The 20,117-nt window shown below is 42.1% G+C and overlaps 1 protein-coding gene across 2 annotated transcripts in view; it reads right to left on the bottom strand.

Annotated features, from left to right (window-relative positions):
• RSPO2 (R-spondin 2) overlaps nt 1-19,893 on the bottom strand; it is a 172,393-nt gene extending 152,500 nt beyond the window's left edge. Inside the window, exons 1-2 of one of the 2 annotated variants that reach the window (XM_027561316.1) lie at nt 19,211-19,893; nt 18,744-18,999 (exon numbers count right to left, since the gene is read on the bottom strand). In XM_027561316.1, coding sequence (XP_027417117.1) covers nt 18,744-18,837 — 94 coding nt within the window. In that variant the 5' untranslated portion in view covers nt 18,838-18,999; nt 19,211-19,893. Of the gene's footprint in view, nt 1-18,743 lie in introns of both variants that reach the window. The other variant, XM_027561315.1, reaches the window with a different exon arrangement.
• Between the last annotated feature and the right edge of the window lie 224 nt (nt 19,894-20,117).

Below are 20,117 nucleotides of genomic sequence, written 5' to 3'. Positions count from 1 at the left end.
CCAAGAGGCAAAAGAAACAGAAATTATGAATGTGGAGTGTTCACTGCCACAGGAGCAAAGAAAATTCTACTGTGTTTAAGAAATAAATAGCTGATATAACAGAGAGGGCTGGGACTCAAGTGAGGTGAGCAAGGCTCTGACAGGAGACGCTGAAAGTCGCTCTCTCTCAGTCTCAGTACACTCTTTGGATCCATGTGTGGGCACCCCTCTTGCCTCACTGTATCCTGGCCCTGATGGTTTAACTGCAGAAAATAGATAACCACGCTGTTTTAGAAACAGTTACTAGAAAGGAATTTGTCACGAAGAGGATGAGAAAAGAACTTGTTAGTCAGACCTAGCAAATGCAAGGTCCCAAGTCAGGAACCAGTTGATGGTGTCTGAGAAACAGGAAGAGTCCGACCAGACTGAGATAACAAACAGAGAGCTGGAGAAATAAAAAGTGACCAGCTCACACATAGACTTTCCGGCTGAGTCGAATTTGGGTTTTATTTCAAATACAACGGAAATGCACTGAAGCATTTCTATGGCAGAATCAGATGCTCCGACTTTTGTTTTACAAGCAATTGCTCCGACTGCCTGTGGCGAATGGATCACTGGGAGAGGAACTGGAAGGACACACGTGTGGTTCGGCAGAGAGATGGTGATAGCAAGTGGCATACCAAGATTGACAGTCTAACAAGCGGCAAAAGATACAGAAGAAGGATTCAAAATATACTGGAGCGGAGTAAAGAAATCATAAGCATTGCTGAGAAGAAAATACAAGTGTATGCAACTAAGTGGATATTAATGTTATATGAAGCCAGGGGGAATGAAAGAAAATGTTTTGTCTATTCTAAATAGTGAGCTTCTTGAGAGTAAGGGAGATGTTTCTTTCTATTCTCAGTTGTAGGAATAATCCAACAAGATTTTTTAAAATTATTTTTTAATTGAAGGATAATTGCTTTATAGTATTGCCAACAAGACGTTTTTCAAAAATAGAGTATAGAAGGCTCAAGGCAGGGTGCACACCATCTCCCGTCTACAGAATAAGAATCAGTATCATATCCTGGAGAACAACTGGCAATAAGATCACAAGCTTCACCTTTCCATCTTGTGGTTAAGGGCATGGCTGAGTCAAAATCCCTAGACTGATGCCAGCTCTATTAGTGAGTGCTGCACCTTTGGGCAAATTATTTCCTCCCCTGTTCCTCCAACTCTTCCTTTGTAAAATGGAGAGAAAAATAGAGCCTACCTCACAAGGTCATTTGAGGATTAAATAAGATGACATGCAGCATGAAGATCTGTGACTGGCACATAGTACGTGCTCGATAAATGCCATGGTTAAAGAATTGTTATATCTTATTCTGTGAATGACTCCCAAGGAAAAAAGATGCGGAAAAAGACGAACAAAGATGTTCACAGTAGCATTACTAACACAGAAAACTTAAGTTGTTTAACTGTCTAATTATAAGGAAATGTATTTTAAAATGTCATGATGGAATAGCATTGAAACATGTATGTTACCATATGTAAAACAGATGACCAATGCAAGTTCAGTGCATGAAGCAGGGCACCCAAAGCCGGTTCTCTGGGACAACCCAGAGGGATGGCGTGGGGAGGAAGGCAGGAGGGAGGTTCAGGATGGGGGACACATGTACACCTGTGGCTGATTCATGTCAATACAAGGCAAAACCACCATAATATTGTAAAGCAATTACCCTCCAATTAAAGTTAATTAATTTAAAAATAAATAAAATGTCATGATGAACAATGACTTATGAAATAAACATATCATTAAAATAATTACAATTGTGTACTTGATGTATTAAATTTGAAAACCTTTTATTTATGTACAAGGTGAGGAAATATCTTGAAGGAGAAAAATCAAAATGTTAAACAGTGATTACTGCTAAGTGGAAAGATGACTGGTAGCTTTGTTTTCCTTGTTGTTTTATTCTCTATTTTCCGTATTTCCATCAAAAAATTAATGTTGGAACTATATGCATAATAAACTCTGCAGTTAGTGGTTTTTAAATGAATGACTTACATGAACATAGTATAAAGTCTTTACCACTTGCTTCCAAGACAAAACACCTAAATATCTCAACAAGATGGGGATTTCGTACCAAAATAAATTGCAAATCAAGTGAAGAAAATGGGACATGAACTACTGGCCCTAATTAGTGGATATAGCTCATTTTTTCCTGCTTTACACAGATTGAAGTGAAGCACCTTGCCAGTTCTGTTTCCCTGACTGTCAATATAACCAGTTTCTTCAGCTCATAACACTTTCTGTTCTCTTAACACTGTGAAGGCACTTTACTTCTAAGAAAACCACATACCTACCAAGTTGTCTTGCTAGCCACGCTCTAAATGTGTTTATATTTATATTCAAAAAACTTTTTAGCATGCTCGTATCTACTCTTCCCAATAGACATTTGTGGGAGTAAATCTTCAATTTCACTAAATAAAATTAGGAAATGTAGATACTATAGTATTTTTCAACAGGTAATACAAAAATGATACCAATGGTAACTTAATTCGTAGCAACGAGGTAGGTTTTTAAATGGATAAAGGAAAGACTTCTGTAATTATCGAGAAATAGCTGCAGCTAATAAGTAGGAGGAATTGTTTTCCTACAACTTTTACTGCCACTTAAGTGCTGAAGACAATCTCTAGATCCTTCCTTCACATACCTTCAAGTTAAAGACTGCACAGCTAAAACTTAGCCGCCGATGGGCGTGGGGCGCCCATTCTAAGCGGCATGCAGCCATTCAGGGCAACCTTTGAGCAAACTTTAATCCTTCTCAGGTGACATTACTTCTATTCTACAATATCCAGTTGATCTCCTCAAATACTTTCCTTCCTCCCCTCCCTAAGCCTTCCAGCGAATGTTTAAGTAGCACAAAGTACTGTTTTTCTACCCAATGAGTGTCAGATTACACTAGGCTGATGCTACTGTATGTTCACTCACTACCTTCTCTGAAAGCTGTTAACAGAGAACATTATCAGGAGATGTCTAATAGAATTCAGGTTTGCAGAAGGCTTGCATTTCATTTCTGTTAGCAGAAGCCAAAAAAGAGGTGCTTTTTTTTTTTTTAATGTCATCCAGCCCTAATGTTTCAAGTAAGCAGAAACTACTGGAAGACTTCACCTCCCCCATCCGACAGGCCATGGCTCGACACAAATCAAAGCTGACCCACTGGCCAGTCAAACAGGCATCGACTCCTTAATCTGAACATTACTCTGCAATTAAAGAGGAAGAATTAAGTACTGCCTGCTCTAAGAACTGTTTCATAGTTAACAAAATAACTATGGTTGAAAAGGAACAGTTCTTTCTATTGAATTTCACGCAATAATTGTGGAAGGAATAAAAGTAGAAAACAAACAAAAAAGCCATTTTACAACCCCTAAAGTAATTGATAATTCACACAAAGATCAATGGGAGAAACTATTACATGAAAAGTTAATAGGAACCTCAGTATGGAAGAATCGGGCTGTTACCACATGAAGCTACTGGTTAACCTTAGCATCACTAAGCATGGGATGTTGTGTGCTTCTGACATATTATAATATGAGGTCCACAGCAGCAGCTGTAAGCATTCTAGTCGAAAGAGTTGAGCCTGACTGTAATTAAACCTTCAAGGAGAACTTCTAGATTACAAAAACATGGCAGATAGAGGATGTCAAATTACCCCCACAAGGGAGCGAAAGGAAAAATTTGACATGTCAGATGTTCTGTAGAAAACAGACCTGATCTTTTTGGTAAGTCAGTGATATGGAAAACTAAGTGGGAAGAAAGTACTGCTCTAGAATCAAAGGAACTTGAGGAACATACCAAGTACAGTGAATGGGTGTTATGTCAATGCCGATTCATGCATATCAGCTGTATAAAGACATTGCCAGGGCAACTGATGAAGCTTGATGACATTCTGATTATGAGGTGTTACCAAGGAATAAGAAATTTAGTCAAGTACGTTAATAACATCATGGTTTGCTAAGAAAATGTTTGTATTTGTAAGAAATGCATACAGAAATAAGGTAAAACGGTGTAATATCTAAGATTTGCTTTATAACATAGCAATAAAAACTTAAGGATATGAAGAATAGATGAAACCAGTGTGATGAAATCTCAATGTTTGTTCAACCTGGGTGACAGGCAGTCATTATGCCACCCTCTCTGCTTTTGTGTATGTTTAAAACTTATCACATTCAAAATGTGAGAACATTTAAGTATGTTCCTCCTAGCCCTTTATCTAGAGCACACAAGTATGAACAGATCCAGCTCCCGTGTGTGTGCTCAGTTGCTTAGTCATGTTCCACTCTTTGCAGCTCCATGGACTGTAACCTAGCAGGCTCCTCGATCCACGGGACTTCTCAGCCAAGAATACTGGAGTGGTTGCCACTTCCTGTTCCAGGGGATCTTCCCGACCCAGGGACTGAACCCTCATGTCTTGTGTCTCCTGCACTGGCAGGCAGGTTCTTTACCACTAGCACCACCTGGGAAGCTCCTACTCAAAGTACTCCTAGTACTCCTAGTACTCAAGTACTCCTAGATACTACTCAAAATCAGAGGGAACTAATTTAAGATACCTCTAATACCAGAAGCATGTTGACCATGTTGATATTTGAGTAATTGAAAACATTACTTCATAAAGGAGGCTAACAGCTCCTGGAGTTCTGTAAATTTCAAAAAGAAGGCAGTTGAAGAGAATTCTCAGGGTTTTTTTGGCTTCCCTGGTGGCTCAGAGGGAAAAGCATCTCTGTGCAATGCAGGAGACCTGGGTTCAATCCTTCGGTCAGGAAGACCCCCTGGAGAAGGAAATGACAACCCACTCCAGTATTCTTGCCTGGAGAATCCCATGGATGGAGGAGCCTGGTGGGCTACAGTCCAAGGGGTCACAAAGACTCAGACACAACTGAGCGACCTTTCACGTTCTTTCTCAGTTTTAGCTGAACAAGAAGTCAATTTGATTCACGTATTTATTTGAAAATGTAAATCAACACACTCAGATGGATTTATGCAATTTCATGGAATTTTAGCGGCAAAAAGGAATTTGCGGGTCCCATTTCAAAACCTATACACTTATAAACCATGTCTAAAGCATCCCCACGCCCAGGGCCACTGTGTGCACAAGTCCAGAGGTGTCATTAATATCACGCTTTACATGTAGTACACAGTCTACATACAGTGGTCTCAACTCTAGTTATTAATATTATACCTCTATTGCCAATACTTTATCTTTTAATACTCTTGTTATGGTATAATTAATAATACTTATTTCAGAGTTTTGAAAATGAGGATTTAAAGAACCTAAAAGGTCTGACACAGTTTAGGACCTATTGGTTGTGTGGTACTCGCTAAAATATATGCTGAAGCCATATACCTCAGTACCCGTGAATGTGAGTTTATTTTGAAATATTATCTTTGCGGCTGTAATTAAGAGAATATGGGGTATCCTCCAACATAAATGGTATTGTTGTAAGAAGAGATGAGAAACCAAACACAGAGGGATGACAGCCTTGTGAAGATGAAGGAAGTGATTGGAGTTAGGCCGCCGCAAACTAAGGAATATCTAAGGCTCCTAGAAGCCAGAAGAGGCAAGGAAGTGTCCTCCTCTGTTGTCTCAAAGTGGGCATAGACCTGCTGACACCTTAATACCGTGCTTCTAGCTTCTAGAACTGTAAGAAAATTAATTTTTGCTTTTTAAGTTACCTAGTTTGTGGTACTTTGCTACAGGAGCCCTAGGAAATCAATGCAGTATTATAACGTGTGCTGCCAACTCTGAAAGTAGTGCCATCTAGAGGACACTGGTGTGCGCTGAGGACCTTCACCTACCTCGTTCTTTAATGTAGGTAAACATTTCTCTTAATGCAACCAACTCGTTTTTGCAACTATATCATTACTATACGCCACTGTCACCTCAGGATCAGTCAAAAATGAACGATAACCCCTTCTCTCCCACATCCTTTTCTTCCATAGTCGATTTCTTCAACTTAAGATCTAAACTGTATTTTTCTTGTTAAGATTTCATTCAGGGACTCCCTTGGTGGTCCAGTGGCTAAGACTCTGTGTTCCCAATGCAGGGGGCCCAGATTTGATCCCCTTCTCAGAGAACTAGATCCCACCTGCTGAACCTAAGTTGAGATCCTGCATGCCACAGCTAAAAGCTGAAGATCTCGAGTACCACAACTGAGACCTGATGGAGTCAAATTCACTAACTTTTTAAAAAAGATTTTATTCCTAAGTTCCTCCTGCTATTATTCCCAGCCATCAGGATCTTTTTGTAACCAACCAACATTTAATGTCCTCTTCAACTTCATATTATGCAAAACTGTGGTTGACATGTTATCTGTATTCAACCAAATCATTAAGAAAATATTGTTCCAAACAAGACTGAAGAGAGGTCCTTTATTGTAACAGTGTGTATCAATCCATTACTCACCACTCTGTCAAATGTAATTCAAGTAACATAATCTTAATATTGCATAATATGCATGCATTTCTGTGTTCCAAAAGAATTTTTAAGCCTAGTATGCTTTCATAAGTGCAAAGTAGTATGATTAATAAATTTTTTGTCAAATGCTTCTTTATCTTCCAGTCTAGTCACCCCATTAAAGAAAGCAAAGTATTGGTATGGTAAAACCCATGCTGGTTATAGCTGCATTGAAATCTGACTGTCTTACAATGAAATGTTCTCGAAACTGACATCATGGTCACGTACCAATTGAGAAATATCTTTTGCTTTTTGAGAATTCAGATTAAACTTCAACATGGATGATATTTATCATTGAAACTTAGAATCATAACTCAGAGGAATGAGATGCAGAATCTAAAGAATTTTGTTTAGTGTCCTCTATTTAGGAAGGACAGAGTTAGGTCTTATAATAATTTGAATCCAAATAATTGCCAGCACAAATTTCTATTTACACACCTCTTAGACATCACATGCATTACAAGTGTGCTCATCATGGCTCTTACAGTGTGAGTGGCCCTCCAACATTTCTCTATGCTCAGTACAGCCTCTGTTTTGACAACACCCTTAAAAGATATGCTCTACTGTTGGAGAAGGGCCATTTCCAATGATTCAGGGCATCAAGAAGGGATCTTTTACATGAATGGATAGTTTCTTAAATATAACCCATACTCTTCCTCCCTGTGAGCCTCCTTCATTTTGCCTGAGTCCCAAAAGAATGAATCGCATCCTTTTATTTAAATTACATTTGACAGAGTGGTAATGGATTGAAACACACTTTGCAGGAAGGCTCTGGTATAGCCTCTACATGACACGCCCCAAGTCCTGGAAAGAACTGATCCTATTTCTGCTCTTTCCTCCTCTCTCTAGGTCCAGGCTCTCCCATTTCTTCAGAACTCCCTCAGAATTCAACAACAACAACAAAAAAGATGACGACTCCAAGCTTGCCAAAGTCTTTAGAACAGTTATTTACATTGAGTCACTTTTGAGTCAAAATCACACTGAGATTACCCACAGCAGCTACGAAGAACTAGTTACTTTCACTTCTACATAAGAACAATTAAATCGCACAAAATTCATAACTTTAAACAATCAATTTTCAAGGGACAATTGCCCAGCCCTAGATCAATTTTCAGGATAGTATTATTTAAAGAGGGGACAGAGAAATCTTTCATCATTGACAGATTCGGTCAAGAATCACATCAGTCACTACATGACTTACTGACCACCGGGAGTGGTGTGAATAGCTGCCCATGCTCCGCAGCCAAACTAACCTCAACCCACTAATCACGATTCTGGGAACCACCGCTGTCCACTATCAAACAACATTTGGTTTTTCAAATTAGTCTCCTAGCCCTAACAACTGGACTGCCAAGGAATTTCAAAAGCTAGCTTTTGGCTACAAGAAAAAGGCATTACAAAATGAAACAGATTACAAAAAGAAAAAATACAAATGGAAGGTGATCAGCAACAAGGGGACAGAATTAAGTTCTCTATCAGACTTTATTACATGAAGGAGAAAGAGAACTGAAAAAAAATTAAACTTTGGATTTTCAAGAGAAGGTCAGACAATTTTTACCATTTTCAAAGGGTTACAACGTGAGAGATCTGTTGAATGAAATGGGTCTCTACATAAAGACTACAGAATTTGACAAACAGTTGAGAAGTATTAACTTGAAGTCGTTTGGTCAACTCCAAATTTTACCAGCTGCTTACACTTTTAGGCTTGTAGATTATGGTAAACCTTCTTTTTAAAAAAATAAAAACTAATGTTTTCCAAAGTAGTTACAAAAGCTGTAATGCACTTCCAGGTTAACACAATCTCTATCTAGGCTTAATATCTGCCTCACAGTCATTAAAATTGTGAGGTTGGTTAAGTTTGCCTTTTGGTGAGAAGGTCTTGTCATAAGGAGTCTAGGGACCAAAACCAGACATTTCAGTAAAACTGAAAGCTCTCTTTATGATTCTTTTTCCCTTCCTCTCCATGAGGAAGTCAAGTTCTTCACAGCATCAGTCTTACTGGAAATTGTAGAACAGGTTTGCCACCTGAACCTACTGGACAGAGAGAGCAAGGCAAGCACAAAACCTAGAACAAAGCAAGAGGAAAAGAATGCAAAGTGCGCCCTCTATCGGTCTATTTTAAAAGCTGGTGGCTGGTTGGATCGCTGAATCCATAGATAGGTTAAGAGACCAAGGCCATCAGAGTAGGAAAATTCTAAGTGGGGTGACCCAGCAGCAAAAATCTAGTAAAAGCATGCTTGGTCAGAAGTCAAGAGTGCTCTGCCTGGTTCTGACCGGTCTGTGAACTGGCAGCGTGATACATACAAATCCCATCAATGCCAGCACTGCACATCGTCAGCTGGAAAATTGCAACACTGATTTCTAAAACTTTATATTACTGTTTAGTTAACGAGATAAAAATTAGACCATACGAGAAGTTTTAACAGAGCCCCTTATTTTGTTTATTTTGTACTTTTATAAACTTTTTAGGGAATAGAGACAATATAACAACTATTGCCTTTGAGAAAGGGATTATTAGCCAAGTAATTACTTACTGCAATAAGTCTTGAGGTAGTGTTTCCAATGTGTCCTCATATTATGAAGTACACACATGGCAAATGGCTGGAAACCCACACACTGAAAATAAACTTTTAGGAAACAAATGTCTATGTGAATCTGAAGCAGCCAACGGGCATCATGCTCATTAATACAGTCTACTTCTATCTCTTTAACCAATGCTTCTTAACTTCTTTAAGGAAAGATAACCATGGCCACTTTAAGGCTGCAGTGAAAGCTCTAGAATCTCTCTTTACACTCAAAAAAAAAAAAAAGAAAGAAAATATTTGGAGACTCACAAAATCCCTGGCCCCATCTCTGGACCCCAAGAAGCTTTGCTCAAAAGAAATGTGCAGAGCCAGTTGTTTTATAAGTGCTTTTAGTATCTTTCAGCAGGTAATGAAAAAATCAAATGGCTTTAATTGTAAAGGTTTTCCCCAAAATGACTAGATAAGGTGAAGAACTACCTAAATTATAGTTTCTTAAGAGTAAAAATAATACTTACTAGCTTTCCTCTAACCTTGATTGGCTATTCTGATCATATGATGGTTTCATGATATAAATGTGTATATGTAAAGTATATGTATATATTATATATATACACATACACACACACCTACAACACACATATTTACATACAAATGCACAAGCACACCCTCAGAGACACATACATAATTGTTCTGGCTACTGCTGCTGCTGCTAAGTCGCTTCAGTCGTGTCCAACTCTGAGCAACCCCATAGACAGCAGCCCACCAGGCTCCCCCGTCCCTGGGATTCTCCAGGCAAGAACACTAGAGTGGGTTGCCATTTCCTTCTCCAATGCATGACAGTGAAAAGTGAAAGTGAAGTCGCTCAGTTGTGTCCAACTGTTAGTGACCCCATGGACTGCAGCCTACCAGGCTCCTCCGCCCACGGGATTTTCCATGCAAGAGTACTGGAGTGAGGTGCCATTGCCTTCTCTGGTTCTGGCTACTAGAGTACCGGAAATTAAAGTTCCTATAATTAATATTCAAGAATGAGGACTTAAAAAATTAGCAACACAAGCATGCAAGCTTTTACCAGATCACACTATAATCTTCAGTCAGTCAGTTCAGTCATTTCCGACTCTTTCTGACCCCATGGACTGCGGCACACCAGGCCTCCCTGACCTTTACTATCTCCTGGAGCTTGCTCAAACTCATGTCCATTGAATAGGTGATGCCATCCAACCCTCTCATCCTCTGTTGTCCCCTTCTCCTCCTGCTTTCAATCTTTCCCAGCATCAGGGTCTGTTACGGTCCTAAACCTCAGTTATTTCACCCCTCAGCCTTAAGTTCCTTAATGCCAGTTATGTTAGCATTATTGAGTTGCGGCAAGTTTAGAGGCTCAGTGAGACTCTGGGTCCAAAGAATATCTGAATGACTTCAAAGGTGATTTCTTTTTTTAAAATGAATGCTTATGTTTAAAGTGTACTTTGTTCAGGAAAAGTCAGTGAGTTCAGGAGGGCTGGGTTCTAGTTCTAGCTCTCTTCCACTTAACTATTGGTTTTTTAAATAACACATTTCAGTAAGCACCTCAGCTTCTTCATCAGTCAAGCCAGTCTCACCTCCTTCAAACGGCAGCAAAATGTCTGTGTTCTCCTGGTAGGCACTGGACAAAAACTGTGTAGTCTGTTCACAGCTACACCAAAACTTATTGTAATACACACACGCACACACATGCACACACACACATCTGTCTCTCATAGGTATGTCTACATAGCTATATTAAAGTCATAAATATAAGATTGAATGTCTGCCTGCACTAATTTATGCTATTAATATGATTGCCTTTTAAGAAGATAAAAACTACTTTCTTTTTGGTCTAAATAATTATTCATACAGACCAAGAGTTTGGAAATGAAAATCCCTTTTGGCCCTTTCCTTAGAAGTATTTTTATTTATTTCTAATTTTTTTATTTGTTTTTATTTTTTGTTTGTTTTTCTAGAAGTACCTTTAGATACAGGTTACTCCCAGTTTCCCCTCCCCTGCCCCAACTCATCCTCTATCATCCACATAATAAACAGTTATAGGAGAACACACAAGGGCACTCATGTATTCTGTGAAATGCTGAGGACCATCAGAGGCTTCAGAATAAGGCTAGACTGGGGACGCTTTCATATGTCAGCATCGCTTATCTTTAAACTCTAAAGAACAGTAAATAATGAAATTATATCTATTATCTAATTATTCATTCAAACTTCAACCATGTGCAAAGAACTTTGAATTTAAAAGAAAAATCATTTCTAATGCTGTTTGCAGCAACATGGACGGACCTAGAGATTGTCATACTGAGTGAAAAAGTCAGACAGAGAAGGAGATACATTGCATGAAACCCCTGATATGTGGAATCTAAGAAGAAATGACACAAATTAACTTATAAAACAAAAAGATTCACAGACTTAGAGAACGAAGGTACAGTTTCTTGGGGGAAGGGACAGTTAGGGAGTCTGGGATGGACACGTACACACTGCTATACTTTCAATGGATAACCAACAAGGACCTACTGTAAAGCACAGGGAACTCTGCTCAATGTCATGTGGCAGCCTGGATGGTGGGGAGTTGGGGGAGAATGGACATGTGAATATGTACGGCTGAGTCCCTTCACTGTTCACCGGAAACTAGCACAACACTGTTAATCAGCTATACCCAAGACAAAATAAAAAGGTGAAAGCTGACCCCCCAAAAAAGAAAAACATTTCTCATTAAGTCTTTAGCATTATTTTAAGAGCAAACAACAAAGTCTCAATGACTTTTTTGTTCAGGCACAACTTGTGGAGGAAGCACTCTATTTGGCCTGGTTTGAGAAGTATGACACCACCCTTATGGCAGAAAGTGAAGAGGAACTAAAGAGCCTCTTGATGAAAGTGAAAGAGGAGAGTGAAAAAGTTGGCTTAAAGCTCAACATTCAGAAAACTAAGATCATGGCATCTGGTCCCATCACTTCATGGCAAATAGATGGGAAAACAGTGGGAACAGTGTCAGACTTTATTTTTTTGGGCTCCAAAATCACCTCATGTGAAGAGTTGACTCATTGGAAAAGACTCTGATGCTGGGAGGGATTGGGGGCAGGAGGAGAAGGGGACGACAGAGGATGAGATGACTGGATGGCATCACCGACTCGATGGATGTGAGTTTGAGTGAACTCCGGGAGTTGGTGATGGACAGGGAGGCCTGGGCGTGCTGCGATTCATGGGGTCGCAAAGAGTCGGACATGACTGAATGATTGAACTGAACTGAAGATGAATGTTCTGCCCTAGAGGAGCTCCATATATAGAAAAGATGGCACATACGGCAAAATAATCAGAATAAAGGTAAAATGAGAGTCCTATAGGAGTAGCATGAAAAGCTAGGCAAGCTTTTAGGGAAAATTCCAGGAAGGCTTCACAGAGGCAGTGACATTTTATTTAGCTGGGCACCACCGCATGCTCAACAACACAAAAGCATGAACACACAATGGTATGGTTGAAAACGAAATAATTTAGTATAGCTTGAGCGTACAGTACTTTCATGGCGGTGGAAGATTAGAAAAAGGCTGTGATCAGATGGTGGAGCGCCCTTGAATGTAAAGTGAAAGAAGCTGGGACTTATTCTTAGGTCAATATGGAGACCTGGGAGGTTTGAGGTTTATTAGCAAAGAAGTAACATGCTCAGATCTGTGGATCACATTGAGAAGAATTCAGTGTGGCAGCATTGTAAAGGATGGAGTGAGGAGGAAGTGGATGATGAGAGATGAGGAGTGAGTGAGAATCTGATCTAGGAAATACCTTTGGGGATGGAAAGTGTGGGGTAGATACAAGCAACATTTCTGATGCCTCCTACCAAGACTGAACAAACCAATAATAGAGACAACAGGCAAGCCAAAGACTGTAGTGAGGCTTCCAGCCTCAACACACAGAAACCCATGAACAGGAAAAGGGAACACAAGCAGAGGAACATATTTGGGAGAGCACATAGAATGTGTTGTCAAGTTTAGTGTGCATGGAATGGAATCTATCCACATATGAGGGTGTGTGAAGTATCTATCCATGCGGCAGTAGCTGGGAAATCAGAAAGTAATATAACCTGAAGCTCAAAAAAATGGGGGATAGAGCTAAAGGACTTTACATGGAAAAAGCAGTTGAGCATACAGGGATGGATAAAATCCTCCAAGGGAAAGAAGAAAAGTAAGGAAATACCCGCATATTCCAGCTGTGAATAAGGAGACCAAAGAAGGAAAATGCACAGAATATGGGAGGCAAAACTGAATGCCGTGTCACTAAGAAAAAAACAACCTTGGAAAGGAGTGATCATCCTAGTGACGGGAAGACCGGAACGACATAGGCAGGGTTGGCATTGAGGTGAGTATTGAGCATGGATGACCACTAAGAAAATCCTTCCCATAAAACAGAGGTAGAAGCCAGGTTGTGACAGATTGCAGAGTGAGTGAATGAAAGAGGATCATAAGGCAAGACAAGAGAAGGGCTGAAGTGAAGCAAAAGACTGGAAAGAAATATGAGAAAGAAGGAAATTTCAGGGCAAGAGGGATAGCAGCATGCTTGAAAAGAGGGCTACTCATACAGAAAGGTCCTAGAGGCGAGAAAGACAAGGGAGGGGTGGGCCTTGGAAAGAGTAAGAACACTGTGTCCTTACCCATTCCCTCTCCTAGTCCTTAACCCCTCACCACAGCTTTCCTCGGACCCCTGTCCTGCTCCTAAGAACAAGATGAAAAACGGGAAAGATGAGCAAAAGCCCTTTTTAGTTGCAAAAAGCCAACCATCCATGGTCATACTGTCCCCACTCCACACACACCTACATATACACACACATATAAGCATGTAATAGATATGCCTTCCCTATATGATTATATATTATTTATGTACTTTATTAATTAGTGCCTTCCATATGCATTCCAGCTCAAATATGTGAAAACTTACCAATATGACATGCAACACTCTTTATCTAATGGTCAACCCTTGACTGTGGCAGATTATGGAGGGGGAGGGGAACGAACATCACAACATTTTGAAAAAAGAATATTTTGAGCTTACTACCTCCTTTTAGCAGGGTGGTTCTGAAGTATTATGTCAAATGATTTGTCAGTCATCTATTTCCTGAACTTGCGAGGTGTAAGAGTGCTTATTTCCAGAAAAAAAAAAAAAAAAGGTTCAAACGGCAGTCAGTTGGGAGAAAAGGAATAAAAAGTGGCCGGGACAATCTATAAACTGGCCAGTTAGTCTCCGAATACATCAAGAGGCGGCTGTTCATTAAGAAATTAGAAGTGTCATTTCCAACTTGTGATTTCTGCAAACATTGGATTCTACCCAGGCTGAATTTATAAACAGTTAACAAAGCCAGAATTAAGTGGAGGCCTGACGAAATGTCACCTATTCTTAATCACTTCCAAATTTCAGGAGCAGAGTAAGATGTTGGTTGGGACATGGCAACTTTCTAACCTCTGTGCATTGGTAAGATACTAGCCAGAAAAACTCAGAATTATGTTGAAAGAAAAGCCCATTAACAACAGAAGAAAAGAAAGAATGTATTTATGCTACAAAGTTAAACATCACACCGAGCGTTTCTGAAACACTCTGGAACTTAGAAAAGTAAGCATACAAAATGTATTTTGAAGCTTTTAAGAGTAGGTTAATATGTTCCATGTGCCATTTTTATTTTCAAAGAATACTGTGAGAAATAAGCTATCATTAAAAGTACTTGTGAAACTTGCAAATATCTCCACATCTTTTCATTCAATTTTTAAAAATACAAATTAATTTAGCGCTACAAGTTTTAAGAGAAAGCATGAGTCTTTTTATTTTTTAACCAAAGTTGCCAGAAACATACCACACTATTTGTGATAAACATTTGTTTCATGGAAGAAGCCAAGTCTAATCATAGGAAAATGCGCAGTTATGGAGGGAGAAGCTGAAGCTTCAGTAGGGAAAAGCCTATGGCAGGAAACACTTGTCATATCGCGCCCCCTACCATCAGACCACCAGAAACACAATTACATGTCTGGGAGCCTTGCTGCTTTTAAGAGTTTCATGAAGCAGTCTTCATAAATCCCTGGTAAAACTGTGACCGGTAAAAATCACTGGGACAAAAGATATATAAAACGAAATCACTACATACTAAACTCAAGAAGTCCTAGGAATACCATAATAAAGTCATGATATCTATCCACCTTTCAGTAATTCAGCCTGAAATGTGACTTACAACCAACACCCCAAATAAAACAAATTGAATAACCCAGTTTACCATGCAAATAAATCATAAGAGGCCCAAGACAGATTCAGGTTATACGGGTTAACAGTAGCTAATAATGACTATATTTCAAAAGGGACTGGAGAGTGAGAGGGCCAATGAGTTATGACTGTTACCACGTAGACAAAACACGAGTTGTCAATCAGCTTTTCAAAACATTGGCATGTGTCTCCCCTCTATAAGAAATCCATCCACACTATTGTGTTTGTGCCTTACTTTCGAATATATTGCTGCCAGGCCCCAGCAGTCACTATCAAATGCATTTCTATTGTCTGGTTTTGTTTTCTAAATAAGCAGACAAAAGACTCGTAGGTGGCTAGTGTTGTTTATGATGGTCTCCCCTTAAGTTTTATCTGATATTCTAGTCTCTAATCCTCTGGCCATATTTTGAAATAAAGCATAGAGTTAAATGATACATTTGCTCTCTATTCTAAACTGGATGCAACTGATTTTAACTGACTAAATTATCTGATCTCTGCCAAGAATTTTATTTCATTAAGAAAATGATATTATAGAGCATCTGAGATCATAGAGCAGACTAAACATAATGCCAAAGGAGTTCTGAGAATGCTCCACAGTGAAGGTTTGATTATTTGCAGATGGAATATGAAAAAAAGGAAAAGAATCAGATCCCAGGCATTAGCCTAACCAATCCTGATATCACTGCTGCCGACATCACAGCACAAAGTCAAGAAAATAACTGGTCTTCTAAGCCAGAGCACCTTTTTTTTATGGTACTAATCACTTTTCTTCCTAGAAAGTAATACTTAGCTGCCACCATCCAAAACAAAGGGAAAAGGGGAAATGTTGGTACCACAATAGGCTCTAGCATGTCAACTGTCACTACTGACATGATTTGGCTAGTACTCAAGCATTCACCAAGGAACTAATTTAAATCAATCTCCTTTGGGAAGCCAATTGTTTGGTATGCGCAACAATTGGTGTATGATCAATCAGCGGACATGAGATCAATTAAAACCAGCTTAAGCCTGTGAAGAGGGACAATTCACACAACCTGAGTTAGATCTCTATTCATTTCAATACTCTCACAATGCAATCCTTAAGCTTTCTTGCAAAGCAGAAAAGCTACTATCACCCTACACTGACTAGCCAGCCCTTTAAGTAGTTCCACTTTTAATTAAAAACACAGTATGCCTTTTGTTGGCACAGATAGTGTGGTCACTTTTAAGGACCGAAGTTATTTTAGCCAGCAGCTTGAGATTTGGGAAGGGACATCTGTTAAGTGAAACACACACACTTTGATTTTTTTTTCCTTTACAACCTTACTAGTTTATATGTAGTTTGAAAGCATTTGAAATTTATTAAATTGAAAGGTTTGTCTGGCACAAGTTTCTACAGTGGCAAAAGCTGCACACTTTAGAATCGGGTTCCTGAAGGTCAGCACTTGGGGATGTAGCAGTAATTGCCTTGAGATTTTGCTAAAGCAGCTTTGAAACAAATAGGTTTTGCATCAGACCCTTAAGGAGGCATAGGCAGAACTTTGGAGATGGCACTGCAAATAAAAGCATGCAGTATCGCTTCTGGCCGCAGGGGTGCTGTAAAGCCATGCTCCACCAAAGAGCATCTATGTGTTAAGTTCTACTAGAGCAACAAGCTCGATTCCTCCCCATTCAACCACAATGCAACAAGCAGTGTGGATCAGAAAGACATCGCTGAATTAGCAAGTCATTTAATAAACAAGAATTTGGCAAGGGGTTTTAGCTCTTTCTGTATGTTGAATGTTAGTCTTTTCAATCAAATAGACTGTAACCTCTGTTTATAAGGAGGAGGGTGGGGGGAACCTCTCCAAACACTTTGACCACAGTGTAATCAAAACCTGCCAGCTCTACCAAGTGATACCTGGTAAGAAAATACTGGGGTGGAGAAAGGAAAAGGGAGGTGAAGGAGATGGAAAGGGACTTTTGCAAGACATAACAATATTAAACTTTCACAGCCTCTGGGAAGAAATTCCTCCCTAATGTATTTATTCAGAAAAACTTGTGAAGATAAGCATTTTCGACATGTCAGAAATGAAAGACCAAGAGTAAGAGAACCGGGGGTTGGAGAAAGGGGTGTCCTTTTAAAGCACAGCTCCATGGTGTCAATTGCAAAGCGGAGGTGGCGGAAATCGCACACGACCAGCTGTCCTGGGCTCTGCCCTCAGGCCGGCCAACCTTCAGCCCCGCGTTTAGGTGAGAACAGCTTAACGACGTCCTAAAAAGCTTTGAAAAAATAAAGGCGCAAAAAGCTCTCTCCAAAATCTGGATGCAGGACTGGAGAGTCCATAAAACGAGTCAGAAACAACCCACATCACAGGTCGAGCGAGACGTTCACATCCCAGAAAAATCCAAATCTGTCAACCTCAGGACAAATTCTAACTGCGCATAAGTCCAAATTGCTGGACCAAGATGGATAAATTCTGGGGAGCTGCTGTGAGGCAGTAGTGCAAGGTGAGCGTGTGTGTTGGCGGTGGGAGTGTTGTGGTTTGTATTTAAATCCTTCAGGAGACTTCATTGTGTTTAGCGGCCCTTCCCCTAAAATGAAGTTAGATTAGCTGCAGCCGCAGCAGGACTCAAACACGGGCGCACTAAATCTTCGGGGAAGCTAGCTCTCTGAAACCGTTCTGGAGGTTTCCACTGGCCTTCCGGCAGCGCACATATGTGATGGAGAGGGAGGGGCGGCTAAAAAGCCACACGTGAGTGTCACCGAGGCCAGGAACCTCAGAAATAGCTGCTTGTGAGGGAAGTAAACGCAGAGGGCAAACTCGGGCCTGTCCCCAAAGTATCATTCTGCCAGCGAGCGTTCCCCCCAAAACAACCTGCGCACGAGCTGCTGTTCAGTGTACCAAGTTCAGTGAGTCCTTCCACCTCGTCTTAAGGTCCAGAGGAAGACAGTATTGCTCTTTTCCTGGAAATGCAGATCCTCCACAACGACTTGGTACCCCTCCCCAGCCCTCTCGCTCGTGCTTTCTGGCCCACGCGCGCGCGCAGACACAGACACAGCACAGATACACATACACACAGTTGTAGGTAGGCCGGTCGAAAACCATCTGGGGACAGGGTTTGGGGCGCACGTGGGTGGCGAAGGTAGAGAAAAATGAGAGCAGGGGAGATAGTTGAGAGGACTAAAAAGAGAAAAAGACAAAAAATAATAAGGAAAAAAAAGGATGCCAGATTAAAAAAGAGAGAGAGAGAGAGACCTATAGAGAAGAGTTCAGAAGTAGAAGCTCGACAGCTAACGTGGGTGCGGACCGCACCTCTCAGCCCGGAGCGCCCGCAGGAAGCCGGGCTCACCCGGCTCGCCGCGCCTCCTGAAGACAGAAAAGACCGAGCTCTCGGCAGCGCCCCGGGGCCCGGAAAGTGAGGAGCCCAAAGGCCGGGTGGAGGGCACGGCCCTGCCCACCTGAGCCCGGGGGCGAGTGCCGCCGCCGGCGCCCCCGACCCCACGCGGCTCCGGCAGAGTAGAACCCACCTCTCTTACTGCGTCTCCATCGATTGCCTTGGCAGTGGCTGTAATCCATACAGTTCAGGATGATGAGGGCAAAGGAGAAAAGACGAAACTGCATCTGGGCGGTCGGGCTGGGGAGAGACGCCTCTCAAAGTAGGGAAACTGGAGGGCTCATCCGAGGAGCCGGCGCAGACCGCGCTGCTGGGGAAGACGCCGAGGGGGGAGCCTCCACTAGCCAGGGGGGCCGCGCGGGTCAGTTCGGCATCTCTCCGCCTTGAACCTGAGAGACGAGGAGGAAAAGCCGGGTGGAGAGAGGCCCAGGGAGGCAGCTGCCTTTTCACGCGTCCCAATTTAAGAAGGGAAGGGAGGGGGAAAGCGAACTCACTGCCTGGCGCGAGCCGCGGAGCGGCTTAACCCGGAGCGCACAGCTGCAGGCAACTTGGAGAGCAAGGTGATTACAATCAGTGAATTAGCAACCTCTGCGGACTTACAGGCTCCGACCCCGGGGAAGGGACGTTGCGCGGGCGCTTCGGGAAAAGAAAAGACCTCCACGGTCCCCGAGGGTGCAGGTTAAAGGCTCGCTCTTAGGTCCTCTGGCCCAGCAGTGGGGTACCCAGGCGCTGTGGCCACGGTGGCGGGCGCGGGTCGCCTACCGTGAGCACTCACGTCTCAGGCTGCGCGGCGTGCCTAGGCGCGGCGCTCCATCCCGGGATCGCTAAGCGAGACACCTCGCTAGCACGTGGGCTGGGGAAAAGTTTGCCGAGGCCCGCAGGGAGCGCGTGGCAGCTCTGGGGTACGGGCGGCCGCGGTGGGTTCGAAGCGCGCGGAGGTTCCTCCGGACTGACCGCGCCTAGCAGGAGCGCGGCTGGGCGGGCGGGACCGCAGCCTCTGGGATGCTGCGTCCCGGCCGGTGAGTGCGATCCTCAGGCGAGGGGCACGCCCGCTCTCACTCTCTGGATCCGTATCCAATTGTGCGGTTTCCAGAGCTCTCTCCACAGCCACTTTTCAGCTAAGGTTTCTCTCTTTCAAGCTGTGGGAGACAGAACGCTCCTGGGAGGGCGAAGGGATGGCGAGCGCACTTTCCGATGGAGATGCAGCAGGGCCCAGGCTTGGGATGCTTCTATAAGTAGGTGGTGCTGTGGTCCAAGGCAACTAAGTCAGGGCTGCCTTGGAGTTCCTGGGTCCTAAAGCCAGAATCTCTCGGGTTTCCCTGAGGTCCTAAAGAGCGCTTACAGCCTCCAGAGAGCCTACCCCCAGGCGAGACCCCTCTGCGCTTTCCTGGAGTAGGGAGCTAAACTGAAGAGTGGCTGAGATGGACGCGTACCCCTAGACTGTGCCAGCCCTACAGCCCAGCTGTCCTCACCCCCAGGGCGTCTGCTCTGGTGCTCCAGGGCCGGT

This window comes from Bos indicus x Bos taurus, chromosome 14, assembly GCF_003369695.1.
Source record: "Bos indicus x Bos taurus breed Angus x Brahman F1 hybrid chromosome 14, Bos_hybrid_MaternalHap_v2.0, whole genome shotgun sequence".
Classification (NCBI taxonomy): Eukaryota; Metazoa; Chordata; class Mammalia; order Artiodactyla; family Bovidae; genus Bos; species Bos indicus x Bos taurus.
This window is presented reverse-complemented; position numbering and strand designations above follow the sequence as displayed.